The sequence below is a fragment of the Galleria mellonella genome, unplaced genomic scaffold (genome assembly GCF_026898425.1).
Source record: "Galleria mellonella isolate WM207_F2 unplaced genomic scaffold, CSIRO_AGI_GalMel_v1 utg643, whole genome shotgun sequence".
Taxonomy (NCBI): domain Eukaryota; kingdom Metazoa; phylum Arthropoda; class Insecta; order Lepidoptera; family Pyralidae; genus Galleria; species Galleria mellonella.
The window spans coordinates 1683754-1707149 of NW_026442135.1; the positions used below are offsets into that span (position 1 = coordinate 1683754).

The 23396-nt window shown below is 34.2% G+C and overlaps 1 protein-coding gene across 2 annotated transcripts in view; it reads right to left on the bottom strand.

The window, feature by feature from the left end:
- Positions 1 to 23396, bottom strand: part of LOC113511167 (RNA-binding protein fusilli) — a 141748-nt gene that overhangs the window by 36711 nt on the left and 81641 nt on the right. For both annotated transcript variants that reach the window (XM_052900348.1, XM_052900347.1), the window contains exons 3-6: positions 19823 to 19905; positions 10621 to 10808; positions 6631 to 6720; positions 5930 to 5984 (exon numbers count right to left, since the gene is read on the bottom strand). In XM_052900348.1, coding sequence (XP_052756308.1) covers positions 5930 to 5984; positions 6631 to 6720; positions 10621 to 10808; positions 19823 to 19905 — 416 coding nt within the window. The remainder of the gene's footprint in view (positions 1 to 5929; positions 5985 to 6630; positions 6721 to 10620; positions 10809 to 19822; positions 19906 to 23396) is intronic.

Below are 23396 nucleotides of genomic sequence, written 5' to 3' on the forward strand. Positions count from 1 at the left end.
GACAGAACTCTCTCTCCTAATACATTCTTCAGATAGTTGCAAGGTTCTAATCCCGTTACTTTTAAGCGTCTTCAAACAAGAAAAAATGCTTAATTGGACCATATTTATGTCTATGGTTTCTGTATCAATTTTGATGATTATTCTTGTACTCCATACTATTTTGATCCAACACAAATTTTTCAAAAATGCTGTTTTTTGTAAGACAGCATCTTAATTTGCATGTATGATACTAAAGTCGAATTTGTAGTTACTAGCCAGATCGACCCTTTAGGAAAAATTCCTAGCAAAGCCAATGCGTAGTAATTGCCTTATCTTACTCTGTCACGTTTTATTCGTTAGTATAAAAACAACAAACAACAAATAAGTCCAGTGAGGACGATTCTATATCTATCAAAAACTTCACTTTGATATTACAGTGAAATGAAATCTTTATTTCAAGGACCAGTATGGATTAATTTTAAAATAGGTCTGAGTTAGAACTACGATGTACTTGCCTAGAAATTTTCTACGATCACCAAAAGCAGCAAAGCAAAGAGCAAAACCGATCTTAAGTAATTTAGCAACCAATAATAATAATAGATTTTCATACCATAATAATCATTGATTACACGTACCTTTTACGAGGTTTGTCCGGAAAGTACGTATAAAAGTTTTTTAAAAATTTTATTTTACAATTATTCAGGTAAATCAATTTTATCCCCTTCAAAGTACTCCCCCTGTGACATAATGCACTTGTGCCAACGCCGTTTCCACTGTGAGAAGGCTCCTTGAAAGTCCTCTGGTTGTAGGTTTCTCAGCTGCCCCGTCGTAGCTTTTTTTATCTCATTTATGTCCCCCAAATGCCGCCCCCGAAGTACCAATTTAGTTTTTGGGAACAAGAAGAAGTCACACGGGGCCAAATCCGGCGAATAGGGGGTGTTCGGTCACCGTAATGGAATTTTTACTCAAAAACTCACGGACAACAAGAGAGGTGTGGGCAGGGGCATTGTCGTGGTGAAGAATCCAACGCCCCTCTCGCGCCAATTCTGGACGAACTCGTGCCACACGAGCTTTGAGGCGTCTGAGCACATCGACGTAGAATTTTCCATCAACTGTCTGGCCTGGAGGGACGAATGATGGACAATCCCCCGAACATCGAAAAAAACAATCAACATTGTCTTGACATTTGAGCGGGATTTTCTTGATTTTTTTGTTCGTGGTTCCCCGGATGTCTTCCACTCTTTGCTTTGGGATTTTAATTCGACATCAAATTCGTAGAACCAAGACTCATCTCCAGTGATGACTCGGTTCAAAAAGTCACCATTCTCTTCGGCTTCCAACCAGTCCTCACAGCAAGCAACTCTTCGTGATTTTTGATCCGGGGACAAAAGCTTGGGAACGATCTTGGCGCAAATTTTTTTCATTTGAAGTTCGTTTCTTAGAATTTCGTGGACCACGGTTTTGCCCAAATTAAGCTCTTCAGCCACCTGTCTGACCGTTAAACGACGGTCCCCATTAACACAAGTTCGAATTCTTTCCACGTTTTCGTCGGAATGTGAAGTGGAAGGACGTCCTGAACGTGGGTCATCTTGAACGCTTTCTCGGCCCTCTCTGAATCTTTTGAGCCACTTGTGGACGGTTGGTTCCTTCACAGCATCATCCCCATAAACTGTTCTGAGATCGGCAAAAATTTCACGGCCATTCTTGCCGAGTTTCGAGAGAAACTTGATTACGACGCGCTGCTCTTCAACGGAAGCGGGCTCCATGCCGACGGGGTTTCGTTAAGAGGTAACTTCACAGATGGCGTGACAAGCCAGTTCGAACCGCACGGCGGTCAGACCAGAACTGAAGCATTGTTAGGGACATAAGGAAGGGGTCCTGCGCTTACCTGGCCTCCCCACTCCTCTTTCTCGCATTCCAGAACACTTTTATACGAACTTTCCGGACAGACCTCGTACATTAAAATTATATAAATAATTTTAGAATGGAATCCTGAAATTATTATACTGCATTGGAACTTCTAGAAAAATAGTTAACGGGGTAACCAGTAATTAAATTGGGTTTTAAATCGAAATCACATCAAAAATATTAAGTAATTCAATTTATTTCAGTAATATTTATCCAGCTAATTACATTATAGTAATGACAAATCCGTTTTTAAACAATCTTGAGGGGATTTTGTGTATTATTTTATGGTACATAGAAAAAACACGCGTGCAAGATTTTTCTTGACATGCTGACTTTCGTTTGCGCAGGTCTTAATTAGATATAGTTCTGTGGTTAGTGCTTTAGTAATCAAGTGTAAGATTATGACTAATTGAACAAATATCGATGAACTCATATAAATAAAGGTATTTATGTATAAATAGGCCCAATTTATCGAATGACAGTAACAAATTACTATCAGATTATAGATATTTGGATTATGATTACCCAATTTACTTTTATCTTATCGTAAACTTTATAAATCAAATATCGATTTGATCTACCACATAAGTGGTATATCAATTATTTATAAAAACAAATTGATTTGTTTTACGTTTAGGAATGCGATGCGTATGGTATCTATAGGTGTATTTATAAGGTTTAATGAAATAAAAATAATGTACAAGATTTAAAAAGAATATTAAATCTATCTTGAAGTTGCAATGGCAACGCATGGGGGGTATCATAGGCGAAACAATATACTCTGTTATGTCCATGGTATTGCTCATATCTATAGGGGACGGTGACCGCTTTCCATCAGGTGGGCAGTCAGCTTGTTTGCCATTCTAAGTTGCATAAAAAAATCTCCTGAAGTCAAAGACTTTCACCAAGTATCTAATTTAATAAAGTCGAAATGTATTAAATGAAAGTTTGTATGTGTTTAGATATTTGTAATCGCGTCTAATCGTTTGCCTAGATTTTAACTCAATATACCCTTAGCTTGCATATAACATCCAAATATCTTTACAAATATGCCTAATAACAATAGAAACTTTAGGAGGACGCCTCTAGTTTTACAATATTACCTAATAGGATTCTTTCTAATGGTGGATATTCTACAATTTCTAGTACTTATATGCTAGAAGTATTTTAAAAGCATTCAATTCGTTGCTTAATTTGCATTTGCGTATTTTTGCACATAATTTTTGCGTTGTTCTTTTAGTTTTTATCTGTTTCCATTTTATAATTATTACTCTGTTTTGTCTTCGTTATTTTATTTTAACTCTACTATAAGAATTGATAAAAACTATAACCTGTTTAAGTGCAAAGCGATACACTCATATCGCCAATGTTTATTGGTAGAGGGCGCTGTTTTGTTTGTCAGCATTTGAGCAAAGGACGCGGTGTCGAGTGGCGCGTTGAATTTCTCCGTACTCAAATGTTTAGCACGCACGATTTGAGAACGCTAAATGAATGTTTTTTTTTGTAGTAAGCGGTTTTTGTTAAGTATAATTTTTATTACATTAGTAGTTTTATTATTCAAATATTATCAATATTATTGATTGTGTAACACGACTTCACCTGTTTGAAACAGTATGTATTTTACCAAAGGAAGACTTTGTACAAAAATCGATTGCTTGGGTACCTATGTCCCATTCGTGTTTCTACCGTGAAGCAATTACCCTTCAAACACACACAGCCATGCAGACTGTGTTTCGGTTTGAAGGGTGGGATATGGCATGAATTTACAGGGTACACAGGAATAACATCTGAGTCCTCAGGAATGGCAACGCATGGGGGGTATCATGGGCGAAACAGTATACTTTGTTATGTCCATGGTACTGCTCATGTCTATAGGCGACGGTTACCACTGTCCATCAGGTAGGCTGTCAGCTTGTTTGCCATTCTAAGTTGTATAAAAAAAAGTATATACATAACTTATTCGTGTACCAAATTCGAATTTCGAACTTCGAATTTCGAGTTTGAAAATCGTGTATTCGAATTGATTTAGAAGTTTTGCGTGAAAGAGTAACAAAAGCCCATCTATATTACTTCGTTAGAAACTTTCGCATTTATAACATTCTTCTTGTAATGCCTCTCCAACTAATGAAGGTTGGCCATCAGCACACGGAATATTTCTTGTTTAGTACCTTGTCTCCTACGAGATAAAATAATTCGGCTGCACTCAAAATGCCCGTCCATTCCCGTATATTGTGGAGACTAGACTTTTTCTGCGACCGACCTTTCTTTTGCTAGCAATTTTTATAATATTAATTGCATTACATTGTTTTATATATCTACTATCGCTGAATGGTTTTGGCATAGAATGGGCTATTCCTTTCTTTCCAGTCTCTCTAGGGGGGAAAAGATTGTTAGTAATAGAGACTAAGGGTCCTATTGCTAGCAATATACCCAACCAGGTCGACCTCCCCGTGGTTCCCCCTGGAAACCATCGTGAACAATTCTTGTTGAATTCGTTACGATGGGCCAACTGACCTACTTCATCCTCACCTATCATCCTTCACTGGTGCCTCGCCGGTGTATATCGATAGCACGGGTGGGGTTACCATTCCATTATCACCCATTAAAAAAATCCTTTCTGTCCAGTCTCTCTAGGAGTGTTAGTAATAGAATAGAGGATTGTTAGTAATAGAGACTAAGGGTCCTATTGCTAGCAATATACCCAACAATAATAATTTAATAGCAATTTTTATAATATTAATTGCATTATATTGTTTTATATATCTACTATCGCTGAGTGGTTTTGGCATAGAATGGGCTATTCCTTTCTGTCCTGTTAGCAATGGAGTTTGACAGGCAATATACCCAACCAGATCGAAACCATAGTGCTGAATTCCAAGTGTATTCATCACGATGGGCTAACTGACCAGCTTTTTTCATTCTCATCTATCATTCCTCACTGGTGCCACGTCAGCGTGTACCGTTAGCGCAGGCGGGGCAACTATTCCATTATCATCCATTAAAAAAATCCTTTCTTTCTCGTGGGCTTCCTAAGAGGCGAATAAGGGAATTTATTGGTCGAGGTATAGACAGCAGCGTGTCACTTTAAACATCACCAAAGCCTAATTGCAGTTGCCAATCTATCTGCCAAGCACGGCAACTACTGGCAAAACTACCTAATAGGAGAGAACCTATGTTCAGCTCTTCCTTCTTCAGTTTCTGATGATTTCATTAAATTTGATGGAAATAAATGTTGATAGTAAGATCTTTCAAGAGTTACTTCATTCATAAGAGGTGCATAATCGGTTTGTTGCCGTACGCTTTTGTTCAGGCGTTAAACTTTAGTATTCAGTTCTCTCTGGCTTCCCCGCAAAGGACTTGTTGTCAAGGTAGATAATTAGTCTAGCTTATTCATTAATAAGAATATTAATGCTCAAATACAATCTTATTATTCTCGCAAGCTTTCGACTAAACTAAATAAGTAAGTTCATTTCCAATTAAATAATAAAAAAAAAACGTGTTAAGGAACGAACCTTTTATCGTCATTCTGATTACTTTGACTTGTTTTCGGTGTTTTTCATCACCAAAGAGTTAGTCATAAATTTAATTTAAATTTATAACTAACTGTTTATTATATATTTATGTATATTTCCGTAAGTGCAGTGACTTTTAACTGTCCTTATCCAGTTATCCAGAAATTAATATTTTCATTCACATTTACTGATGGATTCTCCATAATCATTCACCGTAGTTGAAAAAGACTGAAATTGACTGGATATATATATATATATATATATATATATATATATATATATTATATATATATATATATATATATATATATATATATATATATATATATATATATATATATATATATATATATATATATATATATATATATATATATATATATATATATATGTTTAGGTGTTTTTATATCCATAAGCATTGGTGAATAGCACTTTGCATAACAGCCACAATATGTTTGCTTCTCTGCACAACAATTTGTAGAAATACGTAAAAATAAGTAACAATTTAATGAAAAAAAAATTGTACTTACCAAATACCAGTTTCTAAAACTAAGTCCACTGTTTCTGGCAACTCTAACCGGAAGCCTGAAATTATATATTTTTTAATTATAAAATATGTATTAAATAATAATAATAGTACATATTATATTTACACGAATTGTTTTTTTTATACAACTTAGAATGGCAAACAAGCTGACGGTCCACCTGATGGAAAGTGGTAACCTTCGCCTAACGGGATACGCTGGCGGAGCACCAGTGAAGGGCGATAGATGAGACTGAAAACAGGCCAGTTAGCCCGTCGTGATGAATTCATCAGGAATTAACCATGATAGTTTCCAGGTAGAATCGCGAGGATGTCGACCTGGTTGGGTATATTGCTAGCAATGGGATTCTCAGTCTCTATTACTAACAATCCCTTCTCCCCCCCCCCCCCCCCCAGTATAAATTTAGATATAAGTTTTACTCCGTTATTGCCAAGGGTGGCTAATATATCAATATATTGTAGTTATAATATCTATACATGTATTAGCTTAATAACAAATATATTAAATATCGGTGACCCGTTCCTAATGAATATAGATATCCGACTGGTATGGGCGATATCGCAATGGGTGATTATCAATATCCAGAAGAGTTCAATATATACATATCAGATATTGCCCATCCCTATTCTGTGTCTAGTATATATTTAATTAGGTAAAAGAAAGATATAAAAGGTAGCTTAACTCACCATCTGTGTTTATCTTTTGTATGATACTGGCCATGTCCTTTACTTCGGCCGCGTAGAAATTCTCACCGCTGTATGGTGTTAAACCTAGGTCTGAATTTTATGTAGTCAGGATAAAGTTGTATAATATATATATATATATATATATATATATATATATATATATATGAAAATATTACACTGAGAAAACAATAGACAGCCTTATCACTAAGAGCGATCTCTTCCAAGCAACCTTTGGATGGAGGAGAAGAAGAAGAAGAAGAAGTCCTGAAAACGGTGAATGAGAAACGAACATTAATTAAAACAATAGAGAATAGAATAGGCATGACGATTTTTAAAGAGCATAGTAGAAGGAAAAATAGAGGGCAAAAGAGGAAGAGGAAGACCGAGGAATAACTACATGAGACAGATAAAAGAACCACGTTATGTAGTATGGGGAGGTCAAGGATATGACCTGGGATAGAACTGGCTAGAAGAAGATGCATGAATTAGTTTCACCGACAAGAGGAAACTCTTAAATTAAAAGAATAGGTATATAATTACTCTTTTATGCAATAAGAATTTTACTTATTTTAATTCCGTATAGCAATATTTTTTTTTATTATAATTTACTGTATGGTAAATTCTTATGATTTATGACACTTGAGGATGATGTTATTAGACTGGTCGTGTGTACAAATAATAAACATATTTTTCATGAAAACAGTGGAACAAAGTACAAGTATTTAAAATATTATGTAGTTAACATGTTTATACTAATAGGGGAGATCATAGGTCTTCCACTAATAGCAGTCAATTCACAGCATCAATGTATTTGTAAATCACCGTGTCTTGGTAATCTCATATGGACTCCCGCGATACAGGTTCTCCTAGTGCGGGGTCCAATGTACTCGCTGTTGTAAATTTTTTGTGTTTAATAAATAAATAAATAAATAAAAATAAATGTAATATGCATGTAATCTAACATGACGTAATGTTAGCCCATTGTTTGCACGTAGCTTCTTATTTTATAGTTTTGCGTGTAGAGTCATGGTTAACATAGCCATCCAGTTCCGTAAAGAAGAAGCTTTACAAACTTCACGGAGTGAATGCACTGTTCCGAGGATCCATATATCTAGAGAGGTCGCGGCTACGCATTCTAGAATTAGGTGGGTGACAGACTTTCGACTACAAAGCAGCATCTAGAAGATACTGTTGTACATACTAATCGCATGGTTACTAATGTTAGCGGAATGAAAAAAAAGTCTAATAAATTAAGTAACCATTGAAACGAACTTCCTCAAAATAACGTCTAAATAAAAAATATATGTAATTAGTTTTTTATATTGCATTGTATAGAGTTAGGTACATTATACGAATGAATGAATTTTGTATGATTAATAAAATCACTAATATTTATGTCAATTATTATGTGTTTCAATCAAATGCACCTCTATACCTATTATACTATTATTTGCCTATAAATATGAGTACTTTGAATTACAATTCCATAATATTGTAACACTTCATAGAATAATTTATAAACAAGTATTTACACGGATTTAGGTTAGTATAAAAAAATAAAATTATTTCTAGTCATGCATATTGTAAGTAATATGCATAAAATGCAATTAATTTCTTTTTATATTATCAATATAGAATATCTTTATCTTCTAAAAAAATTAATAAAATTCAAGAGAAACTGAACAAGGTGATCGATATCAGCTTAAACTGTATCATATTTTATTTTTCGCATATGGGGTCATCTAAGCCTATGCACGTCGACCCATACGGATCTTTTGTGCTTTCCCCTGTCTTATACTATCATTTCATAGATCCTATGTGTTACCCTAACGATATCCCGCGGTTTAAGATATCTGTAGTCTCCTGGCTCTGGATAAGCCATTCCCAGTAGACTTATACGCATACTTGCCAACGAATCGCAGTTGCACATCAAGTGTAGCTTAAACTGTAAGTTATTTAAAATTTACACAGGAGTCCTCGTGTTCCTAAGCGCTTATAAATACTTTTTGTATGACCCGAGGCACGAAACCGGTAGGAGTTATAAATATTAATAATTATATATTTTAGTTACAATATCTATATATTGACCTAATAACGGTTATATTAAATACCGGTTATCCAGTATATAATATCGAAATTGACAAGTCGATCGAAATTAATTTAAATATCTGACTAGAATAAGCGATATTGAAATGGGTGATGAGTTTTTACCACCATCAATGTTCATAAAAACCCAATATATAGATATTGGAGCTGTACCGATTAGGGTATGTAGTTACAAAATCTATATATTGGCTTAATAAAAGATACGTTATATATCGGTTGCCTAATATGTACCTAATATTGGAATGTAGCATCCGATTGAAACAAAAGGAAATCATACTGGCATGAGCGATATCGAAATGGGTGACCTTTTTACTGCCATCAATGTATAGAGAAACCCAATATAAAGATATTGGAGCGGTACTGCTTAGGGTATGTAGTTACAATATCTATATATTGGCCCAATAAAAGATATATATCGGTTGCCCAATATATAATATTGGAATGAAGCACTCGATTGTAACGAATGGAGATATCTGACTGGTATGGGCGATGTCGAAATGGGTGACCTTTTTTTCCAGAGGTATCCAATATACAGATATCGGAATTGTACGGTATTACCGATGCCTAGTAGTGATATTCCCCATACCTACAAGACGGGGAGTGAAGTCAGAGGTCGGTTTATGATTATAGTTAATGAGATGCAATTCATTTAAGTATTACATTAACACGAGAAAAACAATTAGAAGACATACAATTAATGTATCGATAACTATTTACTTCAGGGCGCCATTGTTATGATGTTATTTAGATATTCTTGGATTTTACAAAATCAGTACTCGTTTATTATTTAATAAATAATAGGACGTTACAAACACGCCATCACTGTTTATTGGTCTATTGTTTGATTGGTTAATTTATATAAATATATTCCTTTTTTATTATTATTTATGTGACAATAAGTCAATAGGTTGTTTGATTTTTTTTTGTTTTGTAATTGCACGACATAATGACGTAAATGTAAATTGGACTGCATTTTGCAAACGACTGCAAAAAAGGAGGAAGTTGTCAATTCGGCTGTATTTTTTTTATGTTTGTTACTCCACAACTCTGTCATTTATGAACCGATTTGAAAAATTTTGTTTTTATCTAAAAGGAAATACTTTCAAATAAGTTTTATAGACATTTTATAAAAATCGGTTCCGTAATTCAGTTTTTAAATTGTAATAACTTATTTTGCCACGTTTGATGTCGGTTTTCTTTTGTAGACAAAAATCTTGATTAATTTGCATTTAGTGCATAATGTATATATAACTGTAACTAAAATAGCCAGCCAAGCTCCGCCCAGAATCCAAAAGCTTCTTGCCTCTCTATATAAGTGGTAAACAAATGTATCGATAGATAAAATTAGCCACTGCACACGTGTAATAGAACAAGATGGCAATATTATGTGTCTTGTTCTTTCTCATGATTGCGTTAATAAAAATAATAAAAATCTACCTTTAAGAGATTTATTTAAGAAAAATGGTATCTGTAGATTTAATAGAGTAACCTCACAGTTCCGAGGATTTATGCACAATGGAAAGCCAAAGCTACGTCACAGTTGATATAAGTTATGTTTGTAGCTATGTGTTTTAGCTCCCCTAGACAATGGAAAATTAATCTATCGATAGACACGCTATCGCTGCCGTGTACATAAGATAGAACGAGATAGCAAGAATGTGCCGCAGTTACATTGGTTTTTCAGCAGCTATTTTTAAGTTTTTTATTGCCAAATTTAATAATGATTAAATATTGATTAATCAATATTATAAAAAATTATGATTTAAACATTTCCGTGGCCTATTCATCTCGAGTCCGTATCATTGTGTGATGACTATGTATTTCCATTTAACGAGTAGATTTAAAAAAAAATTGTATATATAGGTATGTTTATAAAAAGGATACAATTCAACATGTCCGATAAAGAGCCAGGGTGATCCGGTGGTGGGGGCGGCGGTGGCGCCTGCGCACGCGGCGGCTTGACCGCGCGCAGCGTGTACGCGCGCACATACTCCTTGCGCAGGTCGTGGAAACGCGCATAGTATAACGGCAAATTGATGTCTTTACTGCACGCTTCCGGGTGGAGGCATTGTCTGAAACATAAATAGAAATATTATTATTTTCATGCGATATTATTTTCATCCGATATTATTTATATATGTTATTTTTAAATTATTGTTTAAATTAATATAATATTGTTCATTACGTTGCACTGTCAATTATATATTTTTTTCAAAATAAATAAATAAATAAATTCTGTTATTGCTATCTACGGTCGACTGGTAAATAACGCCATATGGTGTTAAGTCCGCCATTTGCATTTTTTAGATGTATTAATGTTTAATATATTAATAAATATTTTATGTACACATTGAGAAGACCCTAATTTTTTTTTTAAATAAAATTAAATATACACTTTTAATTAATTAAATATAAATAATTATTTAATTAATTATATTGTTAATTATTAAGAAATTTTGTTGTATAAATACTAGTTTTCAGGCTCTTACGAAGCCGGTCACGATATCATTGATAGATTTATAGAAAATAATATATAACCTATGTTACTGATAATATAGCTATCTACAGGTGAAAGAATTTTTTAAAAAAAGTAGTTTTAGAGTTGATCCATTACAATGTAACAATCAAATCTTTGCACTTCATAATTTTAATATAGATTTAATATGGATTTGTAACAATGATTGTAAGTTGTTAAGAAAATAAACAATGTTATGATAGTAATAATATTATTAATTTAATCGGGCAACATTTTTAACTATGACCAAGGGGATGTTAAAGTAACTATGCAGTAAGTCCGTAATGAGTTTGCCAGAAAGAAATTGCTTTATAGCGAATTAAAACTTTATCAGCGAATTACATATTATATATAATAATTCTATTTATTGTTCAATAAATCGAATGAATTATTCGAGATTGAATGTTTCTATTTGTTACTATGTAATTTAATTTAGAGAGTTGCATTGTTAAAAGTTTCGTAAGCGAACATTATATTTTAATGTAATAACTGCCGGTTTAACATATAATTTGGTTAAAAAAGCTCGACTAGTTTTCAACGGGCCGAGGCGGGCATTCAGGCTTGCGCTCGCGCCACTGCCGCTCAAGATTAAGGCTCCCGAATGGTTCAGAAACTAGTCGAGCTTTCTCGACTAAATTACACGTAATATAAACCAGTAATTACATTGAAGTATAATTTAGAGTGTCACTGTGATTATTTGTATAAAATTTGATTGCTTTTTCATTAAATTATTAATTAACCCTTCTTTGCATAATAGTGGAAATTCCCATCTGACATTGAATGCCCAAAAATTATATAAAAAAACAATTTCACTTTAAGTTGATCGTGTCTGGATACCTTTTTAATGTCCGTTGCAAAAAAAAAAAACAAAACATAGCTGTCAAATTTATTTTTTTTAACCATTTTTTCTTTAATTTTGAACATGAATTGTATCACCTTGATTTATTTCATCAATAAAAAATCATGCAAAGAAGGGTTATGTCTATTGAAAGAAATATTGCACATTGTGTAACCAGAGGAAGACTTTGTACAAAAGTCGATTGCTTGGGTACCGCTGTCCCATTCGTGTTTCAACCGTGAAGCAGTTGTGTTTGCATGGCTGTGTTTCGGTTTGAAGGGTGGGATATGGCATGAATTTACTGGGTACAGAGGAATAACACCTGAGTCCTTAGGAATGGCAATGTATGGGGGGTATCATGGGCGAAACAGTATACTCTGTTATGTCCATGGTACTGCTCATGTCTATAGGCGACAGTTACCACTTTCCATCAGGTGGGCTCTGTCAGCTTGTTTGCCATTCTAAGTTGTATAAAAAAAAAGATAGGTACTAACTGGGTGTTTAGTGCGTAATTTCACATATATGGTAACCATTATTAATATGACATATTGCTTTAGTAACGTAGCTTCTATATATATTCGTGTTTATTGGTTTATCTTTTTTGCAGGTCCTAATTGCTGTTTGAAGACCTATGTGCGTATGCTAAAGTAGGATGTTGACATTTTTAATGTAATTTCACAGACTTAACGTAATGTAACGCACAGATTGTTAACCAATAGTTACCTACTTTATTTATTTTTTTACCACTGAGATGGTAAACAAGCACATAGCCCATCTTTAGATTACATAGATAGAGTGTCCCCGTACAAATGCATCGAGAAAAGTAGATCAACTTTTCCATACAATTTTGCGTGATAAATAGTTATGAGTGATTCCTTTATAACTTCTATATTTATTTTGTTTTATAATTTTTACATCTTTTCAATGCATAAAAATTCATTTTATTTATTAAATAATTAAATATAGATACGTCAAGATACATTCTGTGCGTAAATATATAGAACACTGATAAGTAACTTAAAAGTTGAAGTCTAAAACTGTTTTTGAGACTTGATGCTCTGTCTATATAATCTAAGGGCCCACCTGATGGTAAGCGATTACTTTAGCCTATGAACGCCTGCAATACCAGAGGCATTATGCACGCTTTACCGACCCTGAAGGAAACCTCTTTACCCTTTTCTTTGAAGAACCCCATGTTGTAGTCTCTTGGAAAAACCTTGACAGGGAGCTCATTCCTCTATCTATGTATCTATTATAACTATAAAAAATACAGTATGGGGTTCGTCAAAAAGGGTGTAATAATTTTTATAAAAAACAGAAATCAACTCGTAAATTTACGTAAACTACAATAAATTACTTGACTCATTTAGACATTTTGACCATGTTAAACCCGCGGTGGTCACGACTAGACTGAGGTAGCGCTGTCATATCTTCCACTTCCGAGTATAGAAGTATTTTCTTCTACGCATTTATCGTGTCTCGGGAGCGGAGATATAACAGGGCTGAATCTGTCAGGGCAGTCGATTCGTGACCACGGTCGGTCTAACCTGATGGGAACGTCGACATCATCATATCAGCCTTTAACTGTCCACAGCTGAACATAGTTTCCCCCTTGAGGGGTTTTGCTAGTAGTTCCCACGCTTGGTAGGCATATTGGAAACGCAGTAAGGCTTTGGAGATGTTTTAAGAGAGTCGCTACTGCCTATTCCTCGCCCTCCATTATTCGTCTCTTACGACACCCACGGGAAAGGAAGGGGTGGCCTATTCTACGCCGGGACCGACACGGCTAAACATCGACGTAACTCAGGTAAATTATCATAGTTTATCTAAAAAATCGCGTTAATTCCTGTCGACTACAAACAATAATACATGAATACCAGAAATTATACACATTGAACTTTGAACCGCCCCCGAAAAACGAAGAATGAAGTGGTATTGTTAATTGATGTAACAACGGATGTATGACGTAGGTATGTATGTTTTTTTGTTCGTGATGTCTTAACGAAACGTTTGAGAAATAATAATTTATTCTATTGACTCTGTTACGTATGGTAATTGGGTAACAATAACCATAAGGATAATAATCTATTGACATTTCAAAACCATGTACATATGACCCCATAGTCTTTTCCTATTCTTTACGATTGTTTCCAGGGAGGGCTGTAGCAATTGATATCTGATACTGCTAGTCAACGATATAATCCTGTCTCCTCAGGACAAAAAAAGATTGTTAATAATGGGCACTAATGATCCCATTGTTGAAAATATGTTCAGTGAGGTCAGGTCAGGTTTTTTTGTTGATGATAATGAAACGATAACTCCGTCCGTGCTAACGGTATATGCTGTTGGGGCGGGCAGCTCAAGTCTAAAGCTGCTTGCGGTTTTCCCTGTCGAGAGTTATTCCTGACGTATTCGTCACGATGTGCTAACTGAGCTGTTTCATCTTCACCTACCATTCCTTACTGGCGTCCCGGCAGTGTACACCGATAGCGCAGGCGAAGCATTGCATTATCATCTATTGAAAAATCTCGTTTTCTCGATTCATGAGGCTTAGAATGATATATGATATACAATATAGGCAGTTTATTAATATACAATAATATACAGAAAAGTAGGTTTTTTTTTGATAGGTGAAAATGGAATGGTAACCCCGCCTGTGCTAACGGGATACGCTGGCGGGGCACCAGTGAAGAGTGATCGATGAAAATGAAAACAGGTCAGTTAGCCCATCATGATGAATTCATCAGGAATTCACCATGATAGTTTCCAGGGGGAACCGCGTGGACGTCGACCTGATTAGGTATATTGCTAGAAATGGAATTCTTAGTTTCCATTACTAACAATTCCTTTCCCCCCAGAAAAGTAGGTTAGGTTATTGTTGTTGCTTACATTGATTTTTTATTTCTTTGTAGTATATTTAATACTGTAATAATTTAATGTAAATAAATATTGTATAAAAATAGCGTGGGTCCTGGTTACCTTATTAAAGAATTTATTTATTATTATTTCTAGAAAATTCACATCTCCCCTTATTATTATTAATAAGAGCACCGCTTTTTGCATCTTTTTCGGAATCCCAACCGTCTGAGATGTTGTTAACCGTTCATCGACAAAACGATTGGAATGATTTCGGTGGACGTCACCCCCCACATTTCGGTCACCTCGTGAGCCAGGTCGAGATATTTTCTCCTTTTCTCGGTTTCGGCTTTCACGAGGTTCTCGTCATGCGGTATGGTGACATCCACCAAAAACACCCTCGGGAGTGCCCGATCCATCACCACGATATCAGGTTTGTTCGCAATTGTTGTTATTATTAATTTAATTTTCTAATATGACTAATATCAACTTCAGTCCTGACAAAGTCAATTATTTTGATTTAAATAACTAAACTATTGAATCGATTTTTCAGATAAAAATATCCAAGTCGTTTTATAAATGACGGAGTTCTAAAGTGGCAAACAAAAAAATACAATCAAATTAAGAACCTCCTTTTTCTGAAGTCGGTTGTAAATTGTAACATAACGAAGTCCATACAAAGAAAATATTAAAGAAATATTAAATATTAAATAAGGAGGTTTAATACGAGCAATAGAAGCGAAAACAATATTTATTTTTATTTTTATCTCTTTATCTCTATGTTTGTTCCATCATCGAGAACAAACTACTGTATCAAATTGGATGCGGTTTTGTTTACAGGCGTACAAAGTTGCGGGCAAAAAATAATATAAAAATAAAGATACAATTACGGCTTCCGTCAAGAAAACCGATGCCAAATTGAAAAAAAACTAAATATCTTAATGTCAACATTTAAACTTATGATAAAATTCTCGCATATCTTTTTGGATTAAAAGATAATTAAAAAATATATCAATACCTATATAAATAGATTTATTGTAGTATCTATTTGACAGATTAGATAAATACATATAAATAGTCGACAGTAGATTCAAATGGGTACAGTCAGCAACAAAAGTCGGCACACGGTATAGATATACGAAATTCCTAAACGTCGTTGCATAAGTCGTCGAATAAAATTATCACGAGAATTGTATAAAAAGTCTAAATTAGCTTAATGTATTCAATTATTTTTAGGTTACAATTAGGTTTTCCCAAGAGCCTACAGCATGGGGTTCTTCAAAAGGGGGGTTAAGAGGTTTCTTCAGGGTCGGCAACGCACGCGTAATACCTCTGGTATTGCAGGTGTTTATAGGCTACGGTAACCACTTACCATCAGGTGGGCCGTATGCTTGTTTGCCACCTCAGTGGTATAAAAAAATATATGTAACGTTGTATAGTAGGGGTGAGTAATATTTTTTTTTTTATATAACTTAGAATGGCAAACAAGCTGATGGTTCACCTGATGGAAAGTAGTAACCGTCGCCTATAGACATGAGTAATACCATGGACATAACAGAGTATACTGTTTCGCCCATGATACTCCCCATGCGTTGCCATTCCTGAGGACTCAGGTGTTATTTCTCTGTACCCTGTAAATTCACGCCATATCCCACCCTTCAAACCGAAACACAGCCATGCAAACAACTGCTTTACGGTTGAAACACGAATGGGACAGAGGTACATAAGCAAACGACTTATGTACAAAGTCTCCCTCTGGTATATCGTAATATACACATTATAGCAATATCCATATATTTTAGTTACAATATATACTGGTTCAAAAACGAATATGTTAAAAGTCTGTTATCCAAAAAATAGTATTGGTTAACAGACATTTATAATACTTGAAAATAAACTTTGGATACGGACGATATCGAAATGGATGAAGACTTTTTCGCCATCAACGTCCAGAGTAACCCAAAATAGATAGGTATAGATATCGGATAGGTATTCATATTACGCATAACTAGTGTATAGTGGTTTTAAAAATATTAATGGGATAAAATATAAATAGGATCGGTAACGCACGCGTGACATCCCTGGTGTTACAGGCGTCCATACGCTACGGTAAACTCGTTTACCATCAGCCGTGCCGTATGTTTATTTGGCATTATAATAAATTAAAAAAATAATGCGTTTATCCACTTTTGTTGCTGACGGTACAAACTCATTGACAAGTGATAGTTTTGGATTATAAGATACGCAGTAACAATTATATTATCTTTATATAATATTGTAGGCATTCTGTAATATAGCCGATAGGAGTGTTGTTAAAGGTATTTCAAATAAACTGCTGAAAAAATGTTGCTATGCTTTGTATAATTCTGTGTTTAACTGTAGGATATTTTATATACCGATTCACGCGGATAGCACCGCAGGAAATAGCTAGTATATATTAATATACACGATAATTGTATTGTAATACCAAAAAACAGATGATAGTGATCAAAGATGTTCTGTCTCTTTTTTGCACTTTGAAAAAAGTAATGAAACACTTTAAATAGTTGTAAAAAGTTTTGAGATAGAGAGTTTTATTGTTTATAAATATACTGCACTATTATGCAGACAAAGTCACGGGCGGGGCTAGTTCAGTATGTAAGTAGAACTACTAGTTGAACGGGGCAATTGACTGTTAATGACCCGTAGCACCACGCGTTTTATAATCTATAATCATTGTGTATTTCGTAATATATAATAGATTCGTACTAAAATGGGACAACGTATACTTGTACATTATTTTCTCGATCGCCGTGTGGTCCCATTATTTTTTTTTTATCTTTTTTTATTTAGAAGCTTTTATCCTATAAGGATATGTCAGCCTCATCGTACCCTAATCTTAAAATATACCTCACATACTTAAAACATTAATACGTAAATAAATAATACATAATATCTGGGGCGAAAGGGATTGTTAGTAATGGAGACTGAGAATCCTATTGCTAGCAATATACCCAACCAGGTCGACCTCCTCGCGGTTCCCCCTGGAAACTATCATGGTTAACTCTTGATGAATTCATCATGATGGGCTAACTGGCCTGTTTTCATTCTCATCTATCACCCTTCACTGGTGCTCCGCCTGTGTATCCCGTTGGGGTTACCATACCATTTTCACCCATCAAAAATAAAAAAATACATAATATCTTAGTAGTTTATTTTAATAAAGGGAATTATTGATACAAAAATATAGTAGTAATTAAAGATTTTGCCATTCCGGAATGTGGTTCTGCGAGTATATTTGAAAATAAACCAATCTCCTGTCTATTGAGACTATATTTCTCTATCAATACTTCCCTTTGTGTTTTGTATTTTGTACATTCGGATATTATATTCGGTCCCATTATTAAAAAAAGGATTAGCGTCCCTCTTAGACCATCATCAAAGCCTTACTGCGATTGTCAACTTGCCTGGCACATCTCCCTTTACGGGGGAGACTACGTTCAGCGGTGGACAGTAAACAACTATAATATTCGTATATTATTTGACAATTTCCAAAAATAATAAAATAATTTTTAAACGTATACATTAACTCTCAATTGTTTAAAAAAAAAAGCAACAAATATTATTACAATGTGTATTCAATCTTAGAGAATAAATATTTAAAAAGTGCTCACAGTAATTTACCTCTAAGTATATATTTATCTGGTACTTTATATTTCGCATTTAAATGTTTATAATAATAGGGATATAATGCATGGGATTTATAGCGACAAATCTAAATTTTTTTGGTAATAAATAAAAAGAAAAAATAACCTAAAAATCTCAATTATCCGATAAATCCGCCATTGTACTATTTTTTTTTTATTATCAATAAAAATACAAGTTACAGAATTTATGTTACATTAGCATTCAGAAACCACGTAGGTTTATATTAATACTAAATACATTCAAATTATTTAAATTGTATTAAATTATTAAATTGTATTTATTCTCTTAAGAACACTACGCCCTAAAATTCAAATTTTTACTATACAACAAAACATACAAACCTTAAACAATTTACTCTAATGTAAAGTACGTATCTATACACAAGAAATACTTCATAAATATTTATATATTTATATCTATTTCTGTGTTTAATTCAATACCCATAATTGCAGTACATACCGGATGTTCAAATATCTATTATATCCGTTTTATGATCGATAGATAACACGCTTGGCGCAATAGTCATGTAAATATTATGTAAATCTATGTAATATTTTTAAATTTCTATATCTGTTCTGTATGTAGATTAAAAATACAACGGAAACGGGGTCAAAACGATGTCGGTCAATGTTTGAAATCTATCAAAAATTATACAGAAGCATAATCTGTGCATTATACTTGTAATATGGTGCGGTTAACAGAAAAAAAATTGTTCAAAAAAATTGTAATCGTACATAAAAAAAAAATCACTAAAGTAAGTAAAAGTTAGCTTAAACATTCAACCAAAACGTTTAAAGATTGAAACTAAATTCGCAGCAAAAAATCGGCAGCTACTGGCAAAACCCTTCCAATAGAGGGTGGCCTATATTCAGCAGTGGACTAACTGTACACTGATATACTAGTACAAAAGTAGTCTAGCATGTAATCTATCTATGCTCTTGTAATATACACGATATGTTAAGCCAAGCTTTCGAGAATATATTTATAAAAACTGCATTCAATTTTGTGCAGTAGCCTCTGCTTATATCAAAATAAAACACAGACAGAACGACAGACAGAAAAAATATTATTTTGGCATCTATTGGTTGAATAAATAAATTTTTTTTTTAAATATCTATCATGTAGGAACATTGCCTAGTTACAATGTTATTATATTAGTAACGAGTAACATAATATGTCCTAGGACTTACCTGAGTGGTGGCTGTCCATCTGTGACTAGTCTGAACAGCGGGGACTGTGGGTCCACTTGGAGAGATCGCACGAACTCATCGAACTGAAACAATAAGAGGTTCGTTTAATGCATTTTATCCAACTGTGACGGGAAAGGAGGATAATTTTTTATAAGAATATTAATTAATTAATATTTCTTATAAGCAATTCCCCTCTAATGGCGCCGTTTCTTATGACAGTCTATGAAGGAGGCCTATTTTTTTTAACAACATAGAATGGCAAACAAGCTGACGGCCCACCTGATGGAAAGTGATAACAGTCGCCTATAGACATGAGCAATACCGTGGACATAACAGAGTATATTGTTTCGCCCATGATACCCCCCATGCGTTGCCATTCCTGAGGACTCAGGTGTTATTCCTCTGTACCCAGTAAATTCACGCCCACCCTTCAAACCGAAACACAGCCATGCAAACACAACTGCTTCAAGGTTGAAACACGAATGGGACAGAGGTACCCAAGCAATCGACTTTTGTACAAAGTCTCCCTCTGGTAAATTTATATATTTAGCAGTGGACAAATAACGACTGACATGATAATGATGAACATTTGTTATTACTAGCTTTAACCCGCATCTTCGTCTGTATGACCGAGATATGTTCACTGAGTGGGATAAAAGCAGTCTATATCCTTTTCCATCCCATATAGTACGTGCATATTAAATTTCACAGTGATTGGTTAAGCCGTTATGGTTAACAAAGAAACAAGCTCACATTAAAATTCATCACCATCACATCAGCTGTTAACTATCCACTGCTGAACATAAGCCTTCCTCTTGGGAAGGTTTGCCAGTAGTGATCACGCTTGGCAGGCGGGTTGGCAGCCGCAGTTAAGCTTTGGAGATGTTTGAGGGACGCTGCTGCCCATTCCTCGCCCTCTCTTAGTCGCCTCTTATACACACACGGGAAAGGAATAAGTAGCCTATTCTATGCCGGGACCATACGGAAATTTCACGTTCACATTAATAATTAATATTTTTTAATTTTTTTTTATACAACTTAAAATGGCAAACAAGCTGACGGCCCACCTGATGGAAAGTGGTAACCGTCGCCTATAGACATGAGCAGTATCATGGTCATAACAGAGTATACTGTTTCGCCCATGATACCCCCCATGCGTTGCCATTCCTGAGGACTCAGATGTTATTCCTCTGTACCCTGTAATTTCACGCCATATCCCATCCTTCAAACCGAAACACAGCCATGCAAACACAACTGCTTCACGGTTGAAACACGAATGTGATAGAGGTACCCAAGCAATCAACTTTTGTACAGTCTCCCTCTGTTTTAGTATTAGTAAGGATTAATTTTACACTTAACGGCTTTAGTACATTAATTTAAATTTATTACTAACTGCTTGATGAAGACAAAAACCGACAACAAGCCAAATTAATCAGAATGTCAACAATACGTTCGATTCTTAACAAGTTTTTTTTTTAATTGGATAACAGTTGAATGGTAACCCCGCCCTGTTATCATCCATTAAAAAAAAAAAGTTTTATTTTCCTCTTTCCATACTTCATTGCTGAACATATGAAATATTGTAAGTAGATGAAGTATATGGAGCCACTTTTGCTGCAAATAACTATATAGACTATATCTAATTTGCATGTAATCATTTCTTAATATAGCTTAATATAGCGGTAAATGTATCTGGGTCTCTATATTTATCTGTACCGCACGGTATCGGGTCAAGGCGCTTGTTTCCAACTTAAGTAAATATTGTTACTTATTTTTTTTAATTTAACTAGCGAATTCAAACATTTTCGTTTGTGTAGTCGAAGAAATTATTTTTTAATAAATATTCGGCCAGAAACGTTCCTGTCTATTGATCTATCAGGTTCTATAAGGACACGAGGGAAAAAAATATTTTTTTTTTGTTTGGGGTCCAAAGGAGGTACTCGAAATTTCGAAATGTGACTAATAGTCCAAGTGAGGTATCATATGAAAAGGCTTCATTTGTTTGAAATAATTACAGTTTATAAAAGTATAAGTGAATATTACAGGAAAAGCAAAACGATGTTTCTAACTAGCACTAATTTTGAGTAACTATCGAAAAACTTCCAAAACAAACTTAGTTATGTCATCCAGTTTTTAACCAAAATTATGGTCCAGAATAAGAAATTACGAATTAAAATGTCAATAATAATAAATATTAGGTAATTTTTAGTATGAATAAAGCAGTAAAGGTCCTATATATGTAGAGAATCGTCGGCGAATAAGTTCAATTCGCACCTGACCAATTTTTTTAGTAGTAAAATAAGTATACTAGTATGGATGTGTTTCGATTTAACCCTTCTTTACGTAATAGTGGATTTTTTTTTATACCACTGAGGTGGCAAACAAGCATACGGCCCACCTGATGGTAAGTGGTTACCGTAGCCTATGAACACCTGCAATACCAGAGGAAGGAGGAAATTTCCATCATAACATTGAATGCCCCAAAATTATATAAAAGAACAAGTTCACTTTAAGTTAATCGTGTCTGGATACCTTTTTAATGTCCATTGCAGAAAAAAAACAAAGCTGTCAAATTTATTTTTTTAACCATTTTTCCTTTACTTTTGAACATGAATTATATCACCTTGATTTATTTCCCCAATAAAAAAATCATGCAAAAGAAGGAATAAAAACTATGGCAGTTAAACTACAAGGTACGGAGGCACTCTTTGGTCCTCAGAAATGGTAACGAATGTGGAGTATAGTTGGCTTCACAGTGGTCTCTGTGATAACTTTTGGATTATAAAGTTTAATTTTAATAAAGTTCCATAATTTTATTATATATATATATATTGTTTATAAGTGGTTACAATTGTTTCTGTTATCCTTTTTTTGGAAGGTTCTTTTTACAAGTATGTTTGCCATAAAAATACTAAAATTTATTTTACTTAGCATCTAAAACCTTCATATTTCCTTACATGTACATTACATACTAACTACATACAAATCTAATCTATTATCGTGTTTTTTGTCGCTTATCGTAAATGGACGGGTAGAGCTACTAAATTAGGAGTTAGTAACAATTGTTTGATAAGTAATTGGGTACCTAGGTAAGTAGTGGATATTTATTACACAAACTTTGGTCCGTTTTCTCACAATGTTGAATGTAATAAAAAAAAATTATGTTCGTAAAAAACAAATTTGAAAAGAGACGTCATCAAGTGAACTTAAGTATAATATTAACAGTTATATTCATTAATATAAACGCACACATGTAACAGTTCTTATCTTTGTGTTTATAAAGACTACCCATACACCTAAACAAAGACAGTTTTTTTTTATTTTTTGATGGGTGAAAATGGTATGGAAACCCCGCCTGCGCTAACGGGATACGCTGGCGGAGCACCAGTGAAGTGTGATAGATGAGAAAGAAAACAGGCCAGTTAGCCCATCATGATGAATTCATCAGGAATTAACCATGATAGTTTCCAGGGAGAATTGCGAGGTCGACCTGGTTGGGTATATTACAAGCAATGGGATTCTCAGTCTCCATTACTAATAATCCCCTTTCCCCCCAAACAAACAAAGACAGTTA